This window comes from Cavia porcellus, unplaced genomic scaffold, assembly GCF_034190915.1.
Source record: "Cavia porcellus strain 051 isolate PalLab524CR breed Dunkin Hartley unplaced genomic scaffold, mCavPor4.1 scaffold_7, whole genome shotgun sequence".
Lineage (NCBI taxonomy): Eukaryota > Metazoa > Chordata > Mammalia > Rodentia > Caviidae > Cavia > Cavia porcellus.
The window spans coordinates 45,752,031-45,770,136 of NW_026947490.1; the positions used below are offsets into that span (position 1 = coordinate 45,752,031).

General features: G+C 35.0%; 1 protein-coding gene across 1 annotated transcript; it reads right to left on the reverse strand.

Annotated features, from left to right (window-relative positions):
• Window positions 1-13,087: 13,087 nt before the first annotated feature.
• LOC100712631 (olfactory receptor 10K2) lies at window positions 13,088-14,038 on the reverse strand. Its single transcript, XM_003466648.1, has one exon. It carries the CDS (start codon window positions 14,036-14,038, stop codon window positions 13,088-13,090), a length of 951 nt encoding a protein of 316 aa, XP_003466696.1.
• Window positions 14,039-18,106: the final 4,068 nt, after the last annotated feature.

The window sequence follows — 18,106 nt, forward strand, 5'->3', positions numbered from 1 at the left end:
TTATGATGAATGTGATAATTATGTATGCCTAAAATATTCCAATAAACTTAATTTAAAAATAAAGAGAGTCCCAGGGCTCTGATCAAGAAATGGCATCCAAAGAATTGTCTCTCCTGAATTGAATTCACTATGTTCAGTCATCCAGGTACCTGGTGGCCTCTGCAGTCATGATGCTGGTTTTATAGGCATGTAGAATGCAAAATTTGGGGCCCATGGAAGCTTCTATTCAGCTTTTGGCAGAAGGTGTTGGAGGCCAGGAAGTGTGCTCTGAGAGGGCATCGTGTAAAGCTGTGGGAGTGACGGTAACAATGTAATGGAGATTTTTGGAAGTACAAGTCACGAATATGGAACATCTGCTGAAGAAAACTACCAACAATGAGCAAAACCATTCTAAAAAGCCATGTGGACTGCAAGTGGCAATGCTGCATGTATTTGTGTATGTGTGCACATGTGAGTGTGTGTGTGTGTGTGCTGCCCAAGTCATTTGGGGTTTATATGCCCAGGTGATGGATTTAATGTTTATTGTGTTGCATTTCTGTCTTACTTTCTTCCCATTCCTTGCTATTTATCTGTTTCTTCCTTTTGGAATGGAAATATTTACCCTGATTATTGTATTGTATTTAAGTTTTAAAAAAAATTTTTTTACACAGGTTCATAGCTGAGAATTTTGAATCTCAAAGAAATTTGACTTGCATTTTTCAGCAATGTTGAAACTGTTAAGACTAACAACAATGAGAGATGCATTAAATGCATTTTTCTTAAAGAGGTGGACTTGAGTCTTTTGGGGTCAGGGGAAAAATGCTGTGGCTTAAATCAAGAATGTCCCTCAAAACCCTCATGTGCCCATAGGCATGGCATTTTTATTATCCAAGATAAGTTTTAGTACTTCCTATTTAGTACTTGCTACTTCCTGTTTCAGTACTTCCTATTTCCTATGTTAGTACTTTCCTGGCCATACAATAAATTTAACAGGTGATGTATACCCATGGAAAATATACCAACTTTAAATGTTAGCTAAATATTTAAGAAGAATCCTGTATGAGGAATTCATAAATGTAATGAAAATATCTCAGAATCAACATTTCCATGTAAATAATTATTTTCTGTACCCCTAACTTGAACTAAATTATTTTTATAATCTTACTTCGGGGAGGTAATTGAGTCATAGGGATGATAAACCTGTGTTGCTATTAGACTATGGGGTATAGTTGGAAGAGATGGGGGGTGACCCGGAAGAATAAATCTCTCTTTCAGGTTTTTTCTTTCTCTTTCTGCTTCCTATCCCTAATGCCAGGAGTAGTTTTCCTTTGCCATTCCACCATACCATTTATGCCTCGGAGCTAAAAGATTGGCTCCAGGTGTTTTAATTATGAGCCAGAAATAAACCTCATATCCTTTAATTTTTGAGTGTTAATATTGTGGCCTAGTAATGAGAAAGTGATTAAGACAACAGGTATAAACAAAGCCAAAAGTTGGGTTTCTGAGATTACTGATGAAATTGGTAAATCTCTAATGACAATGATCAGAGAAATTGTAGCTTAAATAAATAGCAGGAATGAAAAAGTTTATGGAAACAATTCACTGATTGCCAACTCCTACCTTTATTAAACAGATGTGACAATAATCTTCATTTCTTTCAATGAAACTTAGAAATTTATGTCTTCACATATTACTGGAGATGGGTGAAATTGATACTTTTTTGAAGTCAGTTTCTCAATGATTGTCCAAAATATTAACATATTTCAGTAAGATAGTCAAATTTGCCCATTTCATTTCTAATATTTCATTCTACAAAATTACTTGCAAAATTATACAAATGTATAAATGTACACAATTCTTTGTTTCAGTAATATTTACAATAAAAATATATTCCTGAACTATAAGATAGTCAACTGCATATTGAATGAATGAGGTTGTATACTTTGGATTCCAATACTGGCTTTATTGCTTTCTATTGTAAAATCTGTATAACTTCTCAGTGCCTTCATGTTATTATCGACAAAACTTTGTCAGTAAAATAGACTAACAACAACTGTGACAAGGCTCATTGTGAAGACAATAGGACATATATTCTTCAAAATGCTCAAGCTGGTTTAGCTATCACTATTATTTTCCTTATAAGCTGTCACACCTAATAAGGAAAATCAGGAACAAAGAAGCACCCAAAGAAACATATAGATAACTATATTATTTACATTTTGTGTTCAAGGTATATTGTAAAGCAAATAAAAGTCTACAAAATGAGAGAAATATTTGTAAGTTACACATCCTAAAAATGGGATTCAGACTATATGAGAAATTTTTGCAAGTCAACTTGAATGTTCACACCACAGTACAAACAAATGAGTGAGGTGATGGTTTTGCTAATTAACATGATTTGAAAATAATACAATATATACAGCAGTAAATATCACACTGACCCTATAAGCATTATTATTATCAGTTATAAATAAAAATTAAGACAGGCTAATTTAAGAAGAGAGAGAAGGATAAAATTCCCTAAAGAAGATATACAAGTGAGAAACAGGGTCAATATTATTGGTATTTAAGGAAATGCAAATCAAAACAATATTAATACACTACTTCACACTGTCAAGGATGACTTTGATAGTGATATGATAACATGTTTAAAAGGGTATAGAGAAATTGGAATATCTGTACATTGATGGTTACAGTTTAAAATAGTATAGCTACTATGGACAGTGTAGCAGTTTTTCAAAAAATTACAGATATTGTTACCATGTGATTCAGCCACTTCATTGTTAAGTATGCACCCCAGAGGATTGAATACATATGTGTATGACTGCTTATGGTTTACTATAGTAGCAAAATAAATCAGCATTCACTTATGAATATACAAACAAATACAGGATATGGATACAATGAGAGATTATTCAACCATAAAAAGAAATGATGTAGTTATTTATGGTATCATATGGATGAACCATGAAAATGTTATATATTGAGTGAAAGAAAGCTTCAAAAGACCATCTATTGTGGAATTTTACTTTTAGGAAAGAAAATAATCAAAACCATAAAGATAGAATTTAGGGTAGCAGTTTTCCAGGCAAAAGGAGATGGTATGAGTATGGGATATTTTAGGGGGAATGCAGCTAATGAAATGGTTTGGAATTAAATGCTAGTGATAATTGTTCAATTTTTGAATATACTAAAGACATTAAATCAACACTTTAAAATGGTGAGTATTATGACATGAAATTGTCAGTAAAAGTTGAATCAAGTTCAATAATGAATACAAAGATGAAAGAAGTTTGCAATATACTTTTGTAGAAAAAAAGTTGCAGAATAAGTTAAATTTACTTGAAATAACAGCAATATTTTATTATTATTATAAAAACAACACAAAGTGTACCATTAAGAAACTTGCTATGGGAACACAGAGCAAGGTTTAATTTTTTAACTGCAACTAAGTAATGAAAACATTTGACAGGAATTGGAAACATTTCACAATGAAGGAATATATTATGGGTGGAATTGTGTCTCCTTCCACTCAAATTCATAAACTGAAGTGCCAATTTGCATTATCTCCAATTATGAGTATATTTGGTAATAGGATATGTAAAGAGAAAATAAAGTTGAAAGATGATTAATACTCCATGATGACTAGAACCTTATACTAACTTGAAATTTGACACAAAAGTAAAGAGGAATGATCTTATGCTGTTGTAAGAAGATGGATCATTACAAACAAAGAGGTAACCAAATACATTGATACTGCTGGCATCTTAAACTTGGACTTTGAACCTTCAGATGAAAGAGAAAATACTTTTCTGTCAAGTCATCTGTCTATAGTGCTTTATACATTCCTGCCCAGTGAAATTAAATCATGTGATAGAAATGTGTTTTGTATATTTAGGAACTTGGAGACAAAAGAATGAAACAACCAAAGGTTTGAGTACATTCTTGGAAGATTTTGTTCAGCATCAAATAAAATCTGTACTGATCATGAATTGATGAGGAAGAGAGCTACATATTCTAACATTTTCTTGGGTTTGGGCTAATGAACAATATTAATTTAGCAGTAGAGAGAATAATAGGAATGGAAATTTTAGTGACTAGAAAAATATACTACAAGAAAATAACTATAATACTTGACTGTACATTTCTATTACACTTGATAATGTTCAACATATTCTCAACTTTATCTCAATTAAATGCAGATTTAGACCAATACAGCAGGAGAGAGCTAATTTCCTTTTTTTTTTTTAAGAAATGAGGAAAATGGGAGGAAAAGTAACATCCTTCAGTGATCAATTTTTCATGTAAAAAAGAATGTCATTTACCCTCAGTAATTTCCTGGGTCACAGAGTTTCTTCATTAGAAGAAACTATGCCCTCCTTGCAGTATAAATATTTCATATAGTTCTCTCTACCATGTGGAAAGTGAGAAGGTCATAGTGGTACCTGTTTTTTGATGAGTTTATTTTCAGCACTGGTTCCTGTGGCACTGGAGCAGGGAGGCCAAGGTGTACGTTCAGTAAGGTATAATAGCAGTCGCATCATTCTAGAGACAAGAGTGAGTGTGTGGGTTACTCAGTAGTAAGATCAGCAGGGCTGAACACTTATATGCACTGTGAATTTGCTTGAGTAAGTAATAATGTTAGGAAATGCATCAGAAGATTTTGCTCTCAGGTATGCACCTGGATTCTGACAATGACAATCATATAATCTCTACTATATTCGTTGTCTAGAAATGTAATATAATGCTAAAAATCTTCATGTGGTTTATCTCAAGCATTTATAAGAAACATGAATATAACTACATTCCTAAATTGTATATAAAGATGATTTGGGAAGGGTCATTGATCACCATTTTTCTATGCTATGTATTTTACTCCCACTTCTACTTTTGGTAGTCTTTTGTTTTTACTAGCAAGGATTCTTTTTTGCTCTGAGAGGCATTTATGAATATTAATATGGTCAATTAAATCTATTTTTCTCAGGAACTATTACAATTCATTACAATTTTACAGAGAGTAAATAAGAGTAATATAATAATTGTAGAAATATTTATATTATGAAAGGTAATAAATGTAGAGAAGTCAGAATATAAGTTTTGGCTTTCCCCATCACACTGCACTGGGAACAATGGGAATTTTTTTTTTTCATGAATGTCAATAGTGATATTGAGGGAATGGTTTTAGAAACAGATACTCTTTCCCCTATAAAATTTAGAGAGCCTATCTGTGTACAAATGTCTCTAGTCACTCAAATTTTTATGAATTACAGATTTTTTGTTGGTTCAGTTTAGTAGGTCATAATTAAAAAAAATTTAAGTGTATTTTTGGGTGTATTGATAGTTAACTAATTTATATTTATCATTTTGCAATCACTTATCATTTACCTAACCACATTGATATATTCAACTCTCAAAGGAACATTTACTTCTTGTAACTTAACTCTAACCTCTCAATACCCTCAATTGATATCACCTGTAGGCTGTTTGAGGCTTTACTCTTAAACTTACAGAGCTCCACAGCCTCTTCTATAATTCATTCTAAGCTGTTGCACTGCCAATGGTATCAATCATGTTTCTATTAGTCTCTTACCAATCACAGGTACAGCATTTGCTTTGTCCTTATGCAACTTTGTCTCCTGGGAGTGACTGCTGTGTTATGTTTTGCTACAATTGTTTTCTTTATGACTAATAAAGAATCACCAAGGGAAAAAGGCAACTTTCCTAATGCAGAAAAAACAAAGACACAAAAAGTACATTCAGGTTCTAAAAGCTTTTCACAAGAAAGAACGAGAAGCAAAATGGAATGGTTGGGAAAGTCATTTCAAGAAATAAACAGTTAAGGGAAGAAAAGTCCTAGGAGTTTTATCTACTGAGCATTGAGTGAGCCTGAGTCAGTAAATGCAAGTTGAGTCAGCTCCATCCCATTGGTCTATCTTTTGATTGCAGTGGTATTCTGCAAATCATATTTCCTTAGAATCCTTTTGCTTGGTGGCTTTTAATATTTGTAGGAAATTGGAAAGAACAAAGTGAGAGAAGGTACTTTTGCTTCTAGCATTAGCAGCAATTTCCTAACAGCAGAAGACAGGTGTTGCTTTAACATGCAAAGGACCAGCTTCATTCCCTCTGAGGTACCGGCAGGATTCATGTCATTCCTCTGGGTAATACCCACTGGAACACTCCATGGATTCTTTAATCAACTACCAGGACATTCCACCTTCTGAAATGTTTTACCACTAGATCTTCAGAATCTCTGTTCTGAACTTTTCAGTTTCCACTGCCAAGTCCTCTGTGTGGCAGGCAATAGAAGAATAGCTATTGTCTTCAATTGTAAATATGCAAATTTCCTTAACATCTCTTTGTTCTTTTAAACGTGCACACCTATGTAACTGATTCTTTGTATTAAACCCTTTCTGTTTGATATAACTGAGTGCTTTTGAATTTTTAGTTTAGTCCTAACAATCACATCTAAAAAGGTAACTTTAAGCAGTAGATGAAGGTAATCATGTTAGATTTCTTCCATAATATAGGAGAAATGAATGCTCAACATACAACAAAATGAATAGGGTTCTGGGAGCAGGCAGCAGAATCTAGAAGAGAGACTTATGAAGAGATACACAAAGGTTATGTTTGGGTAGAAGGCTACATAGTTCGTTACACAACAAATCACCTTTATAAATCTTGGTGATTCTCAGTACATCATTTTTAAAACAATAAAGTTTTTTATAGGCCAGATGTTAGTGTAAACAGGTGTCTAGACCCAACTACCTTATGGATTGTCTTCTTCTAGCTTAAAGTTAGACTTGCTAATACAAAGGAAGGAGATATACATCCTGAAATTCATGAGAGTTATCCCTTGACTTAGTTGTGAATGGTCTGTACAATGCTTAAGCATGCCCTAGAAAAATCTGTTTTAATACACATGATCATCCTGACAGAAGACAGATATATCCTTAATTTATGCCTTGCTTTAGCCCCTCTCCTCTTTCCTATGATGTATTTAAAAAAGATAACATGATAGAGAGTCATGAATGGAAAAGACAGCCACCACTCAATTATTTTTGGCTGAATTCACACCTGAAACTCAAATTTAGATTTATCTGCAACTCATCTGGAATCAGCAGCCTCATTAAAAGATTTAAGCAACTTTGCTCACTTGCTAAAGGCAAGTTTGAATATTAAAATCTTTCCAATCTCAGGTAAATTGTAAGTATAAAGCAGAGATAAAAATAACTGTATGTGTGTGTGTGTGTGTGTGTGTGTGTGTATGCGTACGTGTGTGCATGTGCCCATGCGTGTGAATGTGTAAAGGAACAGAAAAAACAAAAAGCTGAGTTTTAACTTATGGGAGGGTGTGCCCCATGTCAAAATAATTCTTTAGTCATATGGAAAGAAGAAGAGGAAGGAAAAAATACCAGGAGTATCATTCTGACTTTAATGACCTTTTACCACTGATTTTGCCCACTTCTCAATATGCTGGCATCTAACCCTAAGTAATAGGGTTCACAACTTTTGAAAGAAAAAGATTTTAAAGCAGTTTATCATACCTTAACAGTATTCCTTAACATCTTTTTCACAGATGCCAAATGACTTAAATCTTTGGTTATTCAAGACAAATGCTTGTGTGTTCTACTCTCAACTGAAAAAATTAAAGTATCTGAAAATTATCATAGGAGGGCATTTTGGAGCTATTAACTAAAGAAACAAACTCAGACAGCTCAATGTCAGTTCTCCTAATCAGCAGACAAATCATTTTAACTCTGAGTGTCAACTTTTCATCCACAAAATGTGGATCATAATGTATGCTTCCCAATTCTATTGTAAAGTGTGAAAGAAGTAACCTTCTTAAAACAGCAGCTATTAGTGCAGGTATAAACAATTAACACACTAAACAATTTCATTTTAGAGATTATCAGTTAATTTCCTGTTCATGTGACAACTTGATGAGCTAGTTCCCTAAGATAAGCTACATGGCTAAAAAAATATAATTTGGTGGTTGCATAAAAGTAGTCTGTACTACTTTTAAGTGCCATCTATAGTAAACTGCACGCTTCATAGATATAGAGAAAAGGAATCTAGCTAATGTCTGTAGCAGACATCCAACAAGAGACAAAGTTGACATCCAACAAGAGACAGAGCCTCTGAATGAGGGATCCAGCTTCCTCCCCATTTGCTCCAACTCCTGGAAAGTATAAGTTATTGCTGAAGTGATTGGCAGAAGTGAAAGAAAACAACATGCAACAAATTAAATCAATCAAGAGGTCTTTATTTGCATGTGCATTTTCAAAAGAAAAACAGTGTGAAATGGTATCTCTGTTACACATTTGCACTTGTTCCTGCAGAAAAGTGAGACAACTGAAACCTCTATCTCAGGTTCTAGCCTCAAAGTCCCTTACAGACTCCTGAGTCAAAAGCAGAATAGTGACTCACTGCTCTTTACACACAATTACCTCTTTAATCAGTGTAAAGTGAAATAGACTTAAAGGTAGCTTGCCTTTCCTGTTCAACCTGTGTGAATTATACCTCTGTTTGACCTATGCTGTTGGGGACATCTTCAAGGTGTGTTGAGCAAATTTCATTTTGTGCATAAAAAATTTAGCTTTAGTGCATAAAAAATCAGAAAAATTTCACCTCCTATAAAGCCATTACAAACACAGAAATGGATAACTACTGTATGTTTTTCTGGAGATGGATATTTAATGGTTATATTTTATGCACTAAGAATTGTAACACACACCTTACAAACATTATCTCATTCAAAATTGTGATTTAACTATGATGAAAGATTTAGATTTAAAGATCATGCAGAAAGACTACAATCTAGAGAAAGAAGATTCCTTTGTCTCTAGAACAGTGTTAGTTTTATGCTCTATTTTATAGGTTTAGTTTTTAGTTTAGTGAGATCCTACTTTCCAGACCCTGGTATTTCTAAATACACATTCCTAAATTTGTCATTTATATTTTTTCTTTTTTTTTAAGAGCCAGAAATATTTATTGAGAGAAAGAAAAATTTTGAACAGAGACAGAAGGGTTCCTGACTGGATAGCCTAAGACCCTACTTATCAATGGATTTTTTTTTTATTTAAAGAGAAAGAAACAAAAAAAATACATGGAGATAAAAAAGGGTAGAAATAATAGAGAATTACAGAAAAATAAATGGTAAGAAATCGCCAGTTGATAAGTTACATACTGTCATCTTAGAAATAGCTGTTCAGATTATAATATAAAAGTATGTAAAATGACATTCAAATAGTGACACTGCCAACAGTTCTGCTCAATGATTTAACAAAAACTTAGTAATATGGTTATCAGTCCTACACACTTGTTTTATATCTTAAAGAGGGTAAGATTAAACATATCAAAACAGAACAAAACAGTTAAAAAAAAAAACACTTTAAAGAAATACAGATTTCAAAGCAAGTCCACTGGAGATATTCACTGTCTATCTAATTGTTTCTAGTTTCTTCCAAATAGTTGTCTCCATCTTCACACACATTACATACATACTGCATATTATAGAACTTATCAAATCATTACAGGATGATGAAGGCTTTTTAGGTCTTCAAGATCTGACATTGGGGAAGACAATAATAACTACCAACGCATTTCTCATTCTCTTCGTAGTAGTCTCATTCTCTTCATTCTCTTATCTTTACATATGCTGATACTGAGCTTAAGAGACTAGACTAATATCACTCTGATCAGTGAATAATAGTATTGCTAGATTTTATATCATAATGCTACAAAATTAGCATTGGGTTTCTTAGTGTCTCTTCTTCTTCAGAGTATCTGTTCATTACATATTGCATTATATAATCTGTTCCCATAAATAGTTTTTTTAAAAGAATCTTCTCATGCGTGAATTTTTACATGTATATCTATCCTCTCTGAATTATAGGGGAAAACAAATCATAACTAGATAGCAAAACAAATTCCTAGAAAAACAAGCAATGAAAAAAACACATAAGACCACAATATTAGGTGATCTACCATAGTTACTATGCTTTCTCTTGTTATTTTCCATAGTCTTGTCCACATCATTGGGCTTACTATAGTTGAACATAGTATTACTTAGCTATTTTTATAATAACAAAACTTTGAAAACATTGTAGGACATGAGAGCTTTTAATAATTAATACTGGTATGGATATCTTTTACATCGTGTCATCTTCAGAGTAGTTGCCTCTACTTTTAGGGTTGATACTATCAAGCATATGAAATTCAAGTAAAATCAGCCAAGGCAAAACCGTGGTCTTATGAATCAGATTCAAATAAGATTGGTCATAGTAAGACAATATAAGTAGTACAGGACTTCAGCTCAAGTTTATAGGAAATTAAGAATAGTTACCATGGTATAACCTGCTATGTTTGCGTCAGATGTCTGTGACCTCAAATCCAATATGAGTGGACAGACCAGAACAAATTAAATTCAAATTAAACAGGGAAATACGACCACTGTGACTTTTAAATCCTGATACACTATTAACAATGACCTCTGCCTTTTTTTGTAGTGTTTCAAAGCTATCTATACTAAGGCCTATAGCCTACCATCTCTGCCTCACCTCTGCTACTCCATTTTACTGCTATAATTTGTCCACCTTACTCACTCTTTCCACTGTCAGCCCTGTTCATTGAGGCATCTCTGCCACTGTTGCTGGAATGCTGGTATCCCTTCTTCTCTTTCTCTGCACTGTCCTACAGCACTCTCTGTAGGGTTGGGTTGGTGGCCATGAACTCCCACAGTTCCTCCTTGTCTTGGAAGCATCTTATTTCTCCATTAATTTTGAGAGAGAGTTTTGATAGGTATGTGAGTCTTGGTTGCATGTTATTTTCTTTCAGGACTAAGAATATTTCTACCCATTTCCTTCTTGATTTAAGAGTTTGTGTTGATAAGTCTGTTGTTATTTTGATAATTTTCCCATTGTAGGTTATCTGCTTTTTTTCTCTGGCTGCTTTTAATATTCTGTTCTTTTGGTGGATTTCTGGAATCTTGATAATTATATGTCTGGGTGTAGATCTGTTTTGGTTGTAGGTAGCTGGTGTTCTGTATGCCTCTTTTATCTGGATATCATTTCTTTTTGCTATACATGGGAAATTTTGCTTTACTATATCTGTGAATATTCTTTGTATTTCATTTTTGGTTGCTCCTGCTTCCTCACTCACATTCTTTATTCTTAAGTTATGTATCCTTTTGTCATCTTCTAGCATGACAAAGTTATGCTAATTATGTATCCTTTTGTCATCTTTGAATTGTTTCTTTCCGGTTCCTTGTTATTTTTAAGAGGTCTTTTCTTTCACAATCATATATGTTAAATCTCTCTTCAAGTTTTAAAAGACTGACTTTAGTTTCTGTCAAGGTATTTTGCCAGTGTTCAATAGAGTTTTTAGTTTCCTGGTAATCTCTTTGGATCTGTTTCATGTATTCTAAGTTATGTTTAAACTCTTCTTCAGAAGTATCTCTTTCTTTTCTGATTTCCTCAGTTCTTCCATCTGTGTTCTCTTGGGAGGGGCTTGTCATTTCTTTAATTAATCTCTTTATATCTTGCTTCACTTGGATCAGCTGTACCGCTTTAAATTCATCTATGAGGTCATGGAGGCATTTTTTTTTTTTTTTTTTTTTGGCTGATGCTGTGTCCAGTATTGGGTGGTTATTGTGCTTGTTCTCTTCAGTGTTTACTTCTCCTGGACTTATTTTCTCATGTTGGGCAGCTGGAATTTTTTTTTCTTTTATTTCTATCTCTTGTCATGTTTCTGGTTTCTTTCAGACTGGAGTATTCTGGGGTCTGTGGCTCCCTCCGTATTGCTAGGGCCTTTCAGAAGTGTGTTGACTTGAGTTTTTGCTGTCCTCCCCAATTTGCTGTTATCTGGGGTAGGCAGGAATACAGGGAGGGTGTAGGCTAGCCTCCAGCCTCTGTGCCAGTCAATCTGCAAATTAGGCTGTACTTTGTGGGTGTCACAGAATCGTGACTATTTTGTATCTGCTTATTGGGTCTCAACCAGAGGCTTGGTTCAGCCCCAGCAGGTCCTGCCAGTTCTCTCTGTGCCAGAAACAGCTGGCTAATGTCACTGTGGCACAGGGCTCTGCCCAAAACACAGCTGTCCTCTTTCAGACTTCTCTGTGCCAGGAGCGACTATGTAATGCCCCCGTGGCTATGGGTCTGCCCAATTCCAAGATGTCTTCCATTAGTTCTCTCTATGTTGCTCATGCCAATACAGCACCGGGCTCTGACCACTTTCAAGATGTTCTCCACCAGACCTCTCTACACCAGGAGTGACTGTCTGATGTCACTGAGCTGTGCGCTCTGCCCAACTTCAAGATGTCTTCCACCAGACTCTCCATGTTATTGATGTCGCTGTGGTGGCAGGCTCTGCCCAATTTTGAGATGTCTTCCAGCCAGGGACAGCAGCCTTGGGACCCAGTCTCCAGTACTCACCAGGACTCAGTGCAGGTCTTCCTCTTGAGTCTACTGCACACTATGCCGCTTGCCTTCACTGTGTTCCCAACACAGCACAGAATGGTCAGAAAACTGCACGGTGCCCAGCTTCAGAACTCCGGAGCTTCTCACAATCTCTTCTGGTGCAGCCAGGCAGCCCTGGCTGCTTCATGGGGTCCCAGGTCTCAATTTCCAGCAGTCACCAAAAGCCAATACAGCTTTTCCTCTTGGGTCCACTGGTCAGTTTGCCGCATTAAAGGTGCGGGATTTGCAGACTCATGTTATCAGCCATCACAGTCTCAGCACGAGCTTACATTCTCCAGCCATGCTGTCTTGGTTAAAAAGAATTGTTATCCATTCATCTGGCCTTCTCCATGTTGTCATATTCTCGCATCTAATATGATTTCTCTGGAGAGACTCTCCACCCAATCCCCTACCAAGCTGCCATTTTTGAAACTCTTATCATTCGTCATTTATATTTTTCACTAAATCATAAAATTTTCAACCATAAAAATTCATTTTATTACTCAAGATGTTATGTTTTTCTTAAATTTGTATTTGGAGATGAGGCATAAAAAAGTTACTGTCCCTGAACATCATGCTCAGTTGCTGATCATTTTCAGGAGTTTTTCCCTAGTTATACTGTGCTTCACAGTTTGAAAAGAGCAGGATGCAAATTAAGGTTGTGGCAGAGGAATTGTCCTTTCCATAACTCTACAAAGAGCTGATTTGAATTCTTTATTTCTTAAGCTGTAAATCATTGGGTTGAACAATGGAGTTAGGATAGTGTAGGATACTGATATCAGAACATCCTGGCTTGAGGAATAGTTGGATTTAGGTCTTAAGTATATAAAAGAGGCACAGCCATAGTGGACAATGACAACAATGAGATGCGAAGCACAAGTGGAGAAAGCTTTGTACCTGCCCAGTGTGGATGGAAATTGGAGTATGGCAGAGATGATGTGAATATAGGATACCAAGATTAAAAGCAGGGGGATAACCAGGATCAATGCACAGAGAATGAAGATGACAATCTGACTAAAATAAGATTGTTGAGATGCCAGCTTGAGAACAGGGAAGATGTCACAAAAGAAGTGATGGAGCTGGTTGGAGGAGTGGAAAGGCAAGTGAAACACCAAAGATGTGATGATCTGTGCCACAGTGAAGCCACAGGCACAGGCAGCAGCCACTAATCCCACACATATCCTGTGTCCCATTAGCACCGTGTAGCGAAGAGGGTTGCAGATGGCCACATAGCGATCATAACCCATGGCTGCCAGCAGCAAGGAGTGAGAGCAGCCGAGAAAGATGAAGGTGAACATCTGGATGGCACAGCCCAGGAAGGAAATGGTCTTCCTCCGAGCAAGCAGGTCCACTAGCATCTTGGGTATAATGACGAAGGTGTAACAAGTTTCAGAGCAGGAGAGGATGGACAGGAAGAAGTACATGGGGGTGTGAAGGGCTCTGTCCAGCACAATGGTGGAAATGATGATGGCATTGGTGCCCAGAGTGAACAGGTAAAGGAGCAGGAAGATAACAAAGAGGAGCTCCTGCTCCTGCAGCCTGGCCAGAGAGGAGAAACCAAGAAAAACAAATTCTCTCACCATGGTCTCATTGACCCACTCCATAGAGGACACATCATCAGACAGCAATCCAGAAGAAAGAGGAGACAGTACCGAAAGAAATCACTGAAAAGTAGACAAGAAACTGATCATCACAAAGCATACATTCTCAGATTTTGGGTTCTAATTCAATATTACTTTTTTCTCTCTCTCTTTTTATAATATATGAAGTAGCTAAAATGAAGCAAATGTTCGTAAGACTTTTTACCTCTACATTAATTCTAAACACAGTAAAATATTCCTGGCAGCTTATATTCAATCATACTGTTGTCTGCATTCCAACAGTGAGAGTGCTGTGTGCATTTTAACTTCTGTCCATAAATATAGCACTTGTCCATTTGGTTTTCTTGCATCCACAACTTCTTAATAAAATCTGTCCTACAGATGTGAGATAAAACCATCCAAAATTACAATACTTAGTTATAATCCACTTACCCTTCAATAGCTGTTGTTTTCCTTTTTACACTGAATTTTCTACTCTTAATTTTAGTATTTCCATAATCTAAAGCTACCCTCTTTCTTATTCTGTTTGCTTTACTTTCTGGAGAGATTCTTTAGTTCTACCCTCTCATGTTTTCAATAATTTGTCACTTCTGTATGTTTATTCTGCTGTAAAGGTGGCAGAGGTTCTATTTGTCTGCTTTTTTACTCATCTGTGCCAACATGCAATATTCTCTACACTCCTCATCACCTACCCTCTCCTACCAGGAAGAACTTCAGGCTTTCTTGAGGACTCTGATCCATTCCACTGATTCCCAAACTTCTACTGGAACAGCTACTTTTTCTACTGGTATTTTCACATAACTTCAATGTATCTCTCTCAATTCCTTATTCTTTTGATATATAAATTGTGTTTTATTACTCTTCTCAAAATTTTACTAATGGTTACTGCATAAACTTCAAACTCTTTCTGATTTTCAACATCTTTCATTTGAAAAATGAAACATATTTTTAATGCCTCTCTATGGACCTTTATAGAATGCATTATTATTGGGAAAAGAAATTTTGTTCTTTTTTTTCTATTGTTTTTTTCATGTAAGTCATTACTTATTTCACTTGCAATAATAGTATTTTATAGTTATTCTGAGCTTCTGTTACACCCACACTTTTGGAAATTTCTCTAATACTTCCTAATAACTGAAGCTGTTTCTTCCTTCGAATTCATGTGAGACATAAAATGGTGGTTTGATGTGACTTTTATTTACCTTTGATATGTTGATTGAATTGTCTTAACATCTACCTTCTGCATTTAATTTTATAAATTCGGGGAATTATGTGAATTTTATGTTTTTCCATATTCATGCTCTTCAGCTTCTAGAGCCACAGTAAATGTCTAATAGCTTCTCAACAGCTAAATGTTAGATCAGTTTAAAAAAAAAAAGGATTTGTCATGTTATCTATTACATTCATGTCACCACAGCATTCTTAGGATTCCCGATGTAAGAAATTGTCAGTGTTTTCTGATCCTGGATATGAGAATTTACTCACTGTTAAGGATTTATGTCACACATTATTCACCCATTCAAACCTGAAAGAGAAATCTCAGTTTAAATTAGGGAAATGACAATGAGAAGAACATAGTCACTGAAATTCCAAGTACATAGTACAATTCATGGCTTCTGGTGCTTTTGCTTCTCTATATACTATAGTAGAATGTAAGTGAATGAAAGAAGTAAGGATAATCTTGCATTTATCTCATTTAAAAGCATAAAATTAAAAAGATATTATTGTAACTAATATTAACAATAAAACTTTTGGCAATATATCTTTATCACTGAGTCACTAACTTGGTAGTACAAGATATTATATAAGAAATTTTAAGAAGTACATTACAATTATGTGAGCAGTACCAGGGACATAGCAACAATCAATATACATATAAACAAGCCTTCATCCAAGAAACAAGTTGCTCATGGTGAGGTAAAGGAGATGTGATTGAAAAACACACTGAATGTTTATAATTTTTTTTCACAGTAAAAAGACACATTGTCATGAATCATACTTAAAATATTTGCCCTCGCTTTAACACATTTATCCCATCACTCTTGGTATTTTCTGAAGTAGTTCTGTAAGTCTTCATTTGTGACAGTCTTTAGTTGTGTTGCTATACATTACTTAGTGTTCTCAGTCAGTTGTAAAACATTTATCTTCATCAGCATTTTGACTTTGGGCAGTAGCCAGAAGTTACATAGAACTGCTCTGGTGATGGAGGTACCTGAGGATATACCATAATGTTTTCACAGGTCTGCCTTTGCATTGAATGGCACACAGCAGCAGCATGCACTGTACTGTTTATTGGGAATCATAAAAGACACTCACACCTGAGGGTTTCCACAGCTACATCAGAAAAAGGCAATAATGCTGGGATAGTCATGTTGGAAGCAAGAGGGAGTGTTTTGGGGGGATTAATGTAATGTATCTTTTATTGTAATAATTCTTAAAATTTTAACATTCATCATACATTTTCATCATGACTTGCATTAATAAGAAGAGGTTATCATGAACAATCTGATGGTTAAAATGATAAACATATGTGGGATTATGGGAGCACACAGATGACATTTCTTTTGCACATACTTTGTACAAAATATTCACTTTACTTAATTCTAAGTTTCCATTTGTTATAGAAAAAGCAGGTTAAATTATGACTCAGAAAATGCAAGAATGTGGACTAACTAGTGCTTCTGACTTTAATCTAGATATTTTAATAGTTCTGGTAAGCACTCCAGCCCTTTTTCCTTCTAGAATACTATTGTGTATTTTCTGATGGAATTTTGATCTCTATAGATATGTTACAGGGACAATTCTCCTTCTTCCTCCATTATATTTCTCTGTTTATTTCCCAAAGTCCAACAATAGGTCTTTCATTGCCTAGTACATTGGTAGATATATTTCCAATATGCTATTTTAATTTTAATTTCATAGTTACTAATGCTCAGCACTACTAATTAACTTCTACCGGCATGATCTGACATTTACCCTGAAAAGCACATATACAGTTGGGTAATACAGAAATAAAATGAGTTTGAACTTAGATATAGGTTTTAATCCGGCATATTCTAATGATAGGGACTTAAATTCCATTAGGCCCCTTTTCTCATTTGTATGGTGAAAAGAGTAATTGCTACTTTCCAAGGCTATTGTAAAGACTGAGGAGAACACATATAGTAAGGAGCTTAGTTCAGTGAACAGGGAATGCTTTATTAATACCACCCCTCTTTTCTTATTTTACTTTTATGCTTTCTGTACCTTCCATGAAGGAAATATGTTACAGATACCTTCCTAGTCAGGAGTGATGGCATACTCCTGTAATCCTAGCACTTGGGAGGCTGAGGCAAGAGGACTGCTGTGAGTTTGAGAGCAGCCTGGGCTACAAAGTGAGCTCAAGTCTGAATGGTATAACAAAACCACATCTCAAAATAAACAAATAAACAAACAATACAATGGAAACAAACAAACAACAAAACAGAACTCTTTCTTTTTTCCAGTCTCCCTACCTTAAAAGCAAGTTGGTTTTCAATGGAGGGAGGATCCATACTGGAGACAGTCAAGTATTGTTAAATCTTAAATACCACAGTCTTTGGTATCTGGTTGTCTATAGATAGAAATATAGGTTAGCTACACCTGTTGGGAAGTTAGGAGGTTTCCCACAGTTTCTGTTTTAGGGAAACGATGATGAGAAAAAACCTTCAAAGATCATGGTCACATACATTATGTTTCTCACAATTAATACTTGTTGTTTTTGAGGATGTATATTTTACAAAAACATCACCCTCAAGTATTTACTAAGCTTCTAAAGACTGGAGCAGATTATCCAATAATTATAATATTTTATGATTTAATAATTTCTGTTTTGTTAGCATTATGGATATAAATATGAATATGATTATTTTAGGGAGGAATGAATCAAATAGCTGTGCATATTATAAGACAGGCTGTTGTGAGTATTATAAAAGAAGTTTAGAATAAAAATTGTCCTGAAAATATTGAATAAAGATCAGATAATTTCAGGAAAAACTTTGAGAACAAGTAATATTTTAACAACAGAGTTAAGCATGTTGAGGAAAGTATGGG

What these genes read in the sequence shown, in the direction of transcription:
- LOC100712631 (XM_003466648.1), bottom strand. Translation starts at nt 14,038, where the DNA reads ATGGAGTGGGTCAATGAGACCATGGTGAGAGAATTTGTTTTTCTTGGT.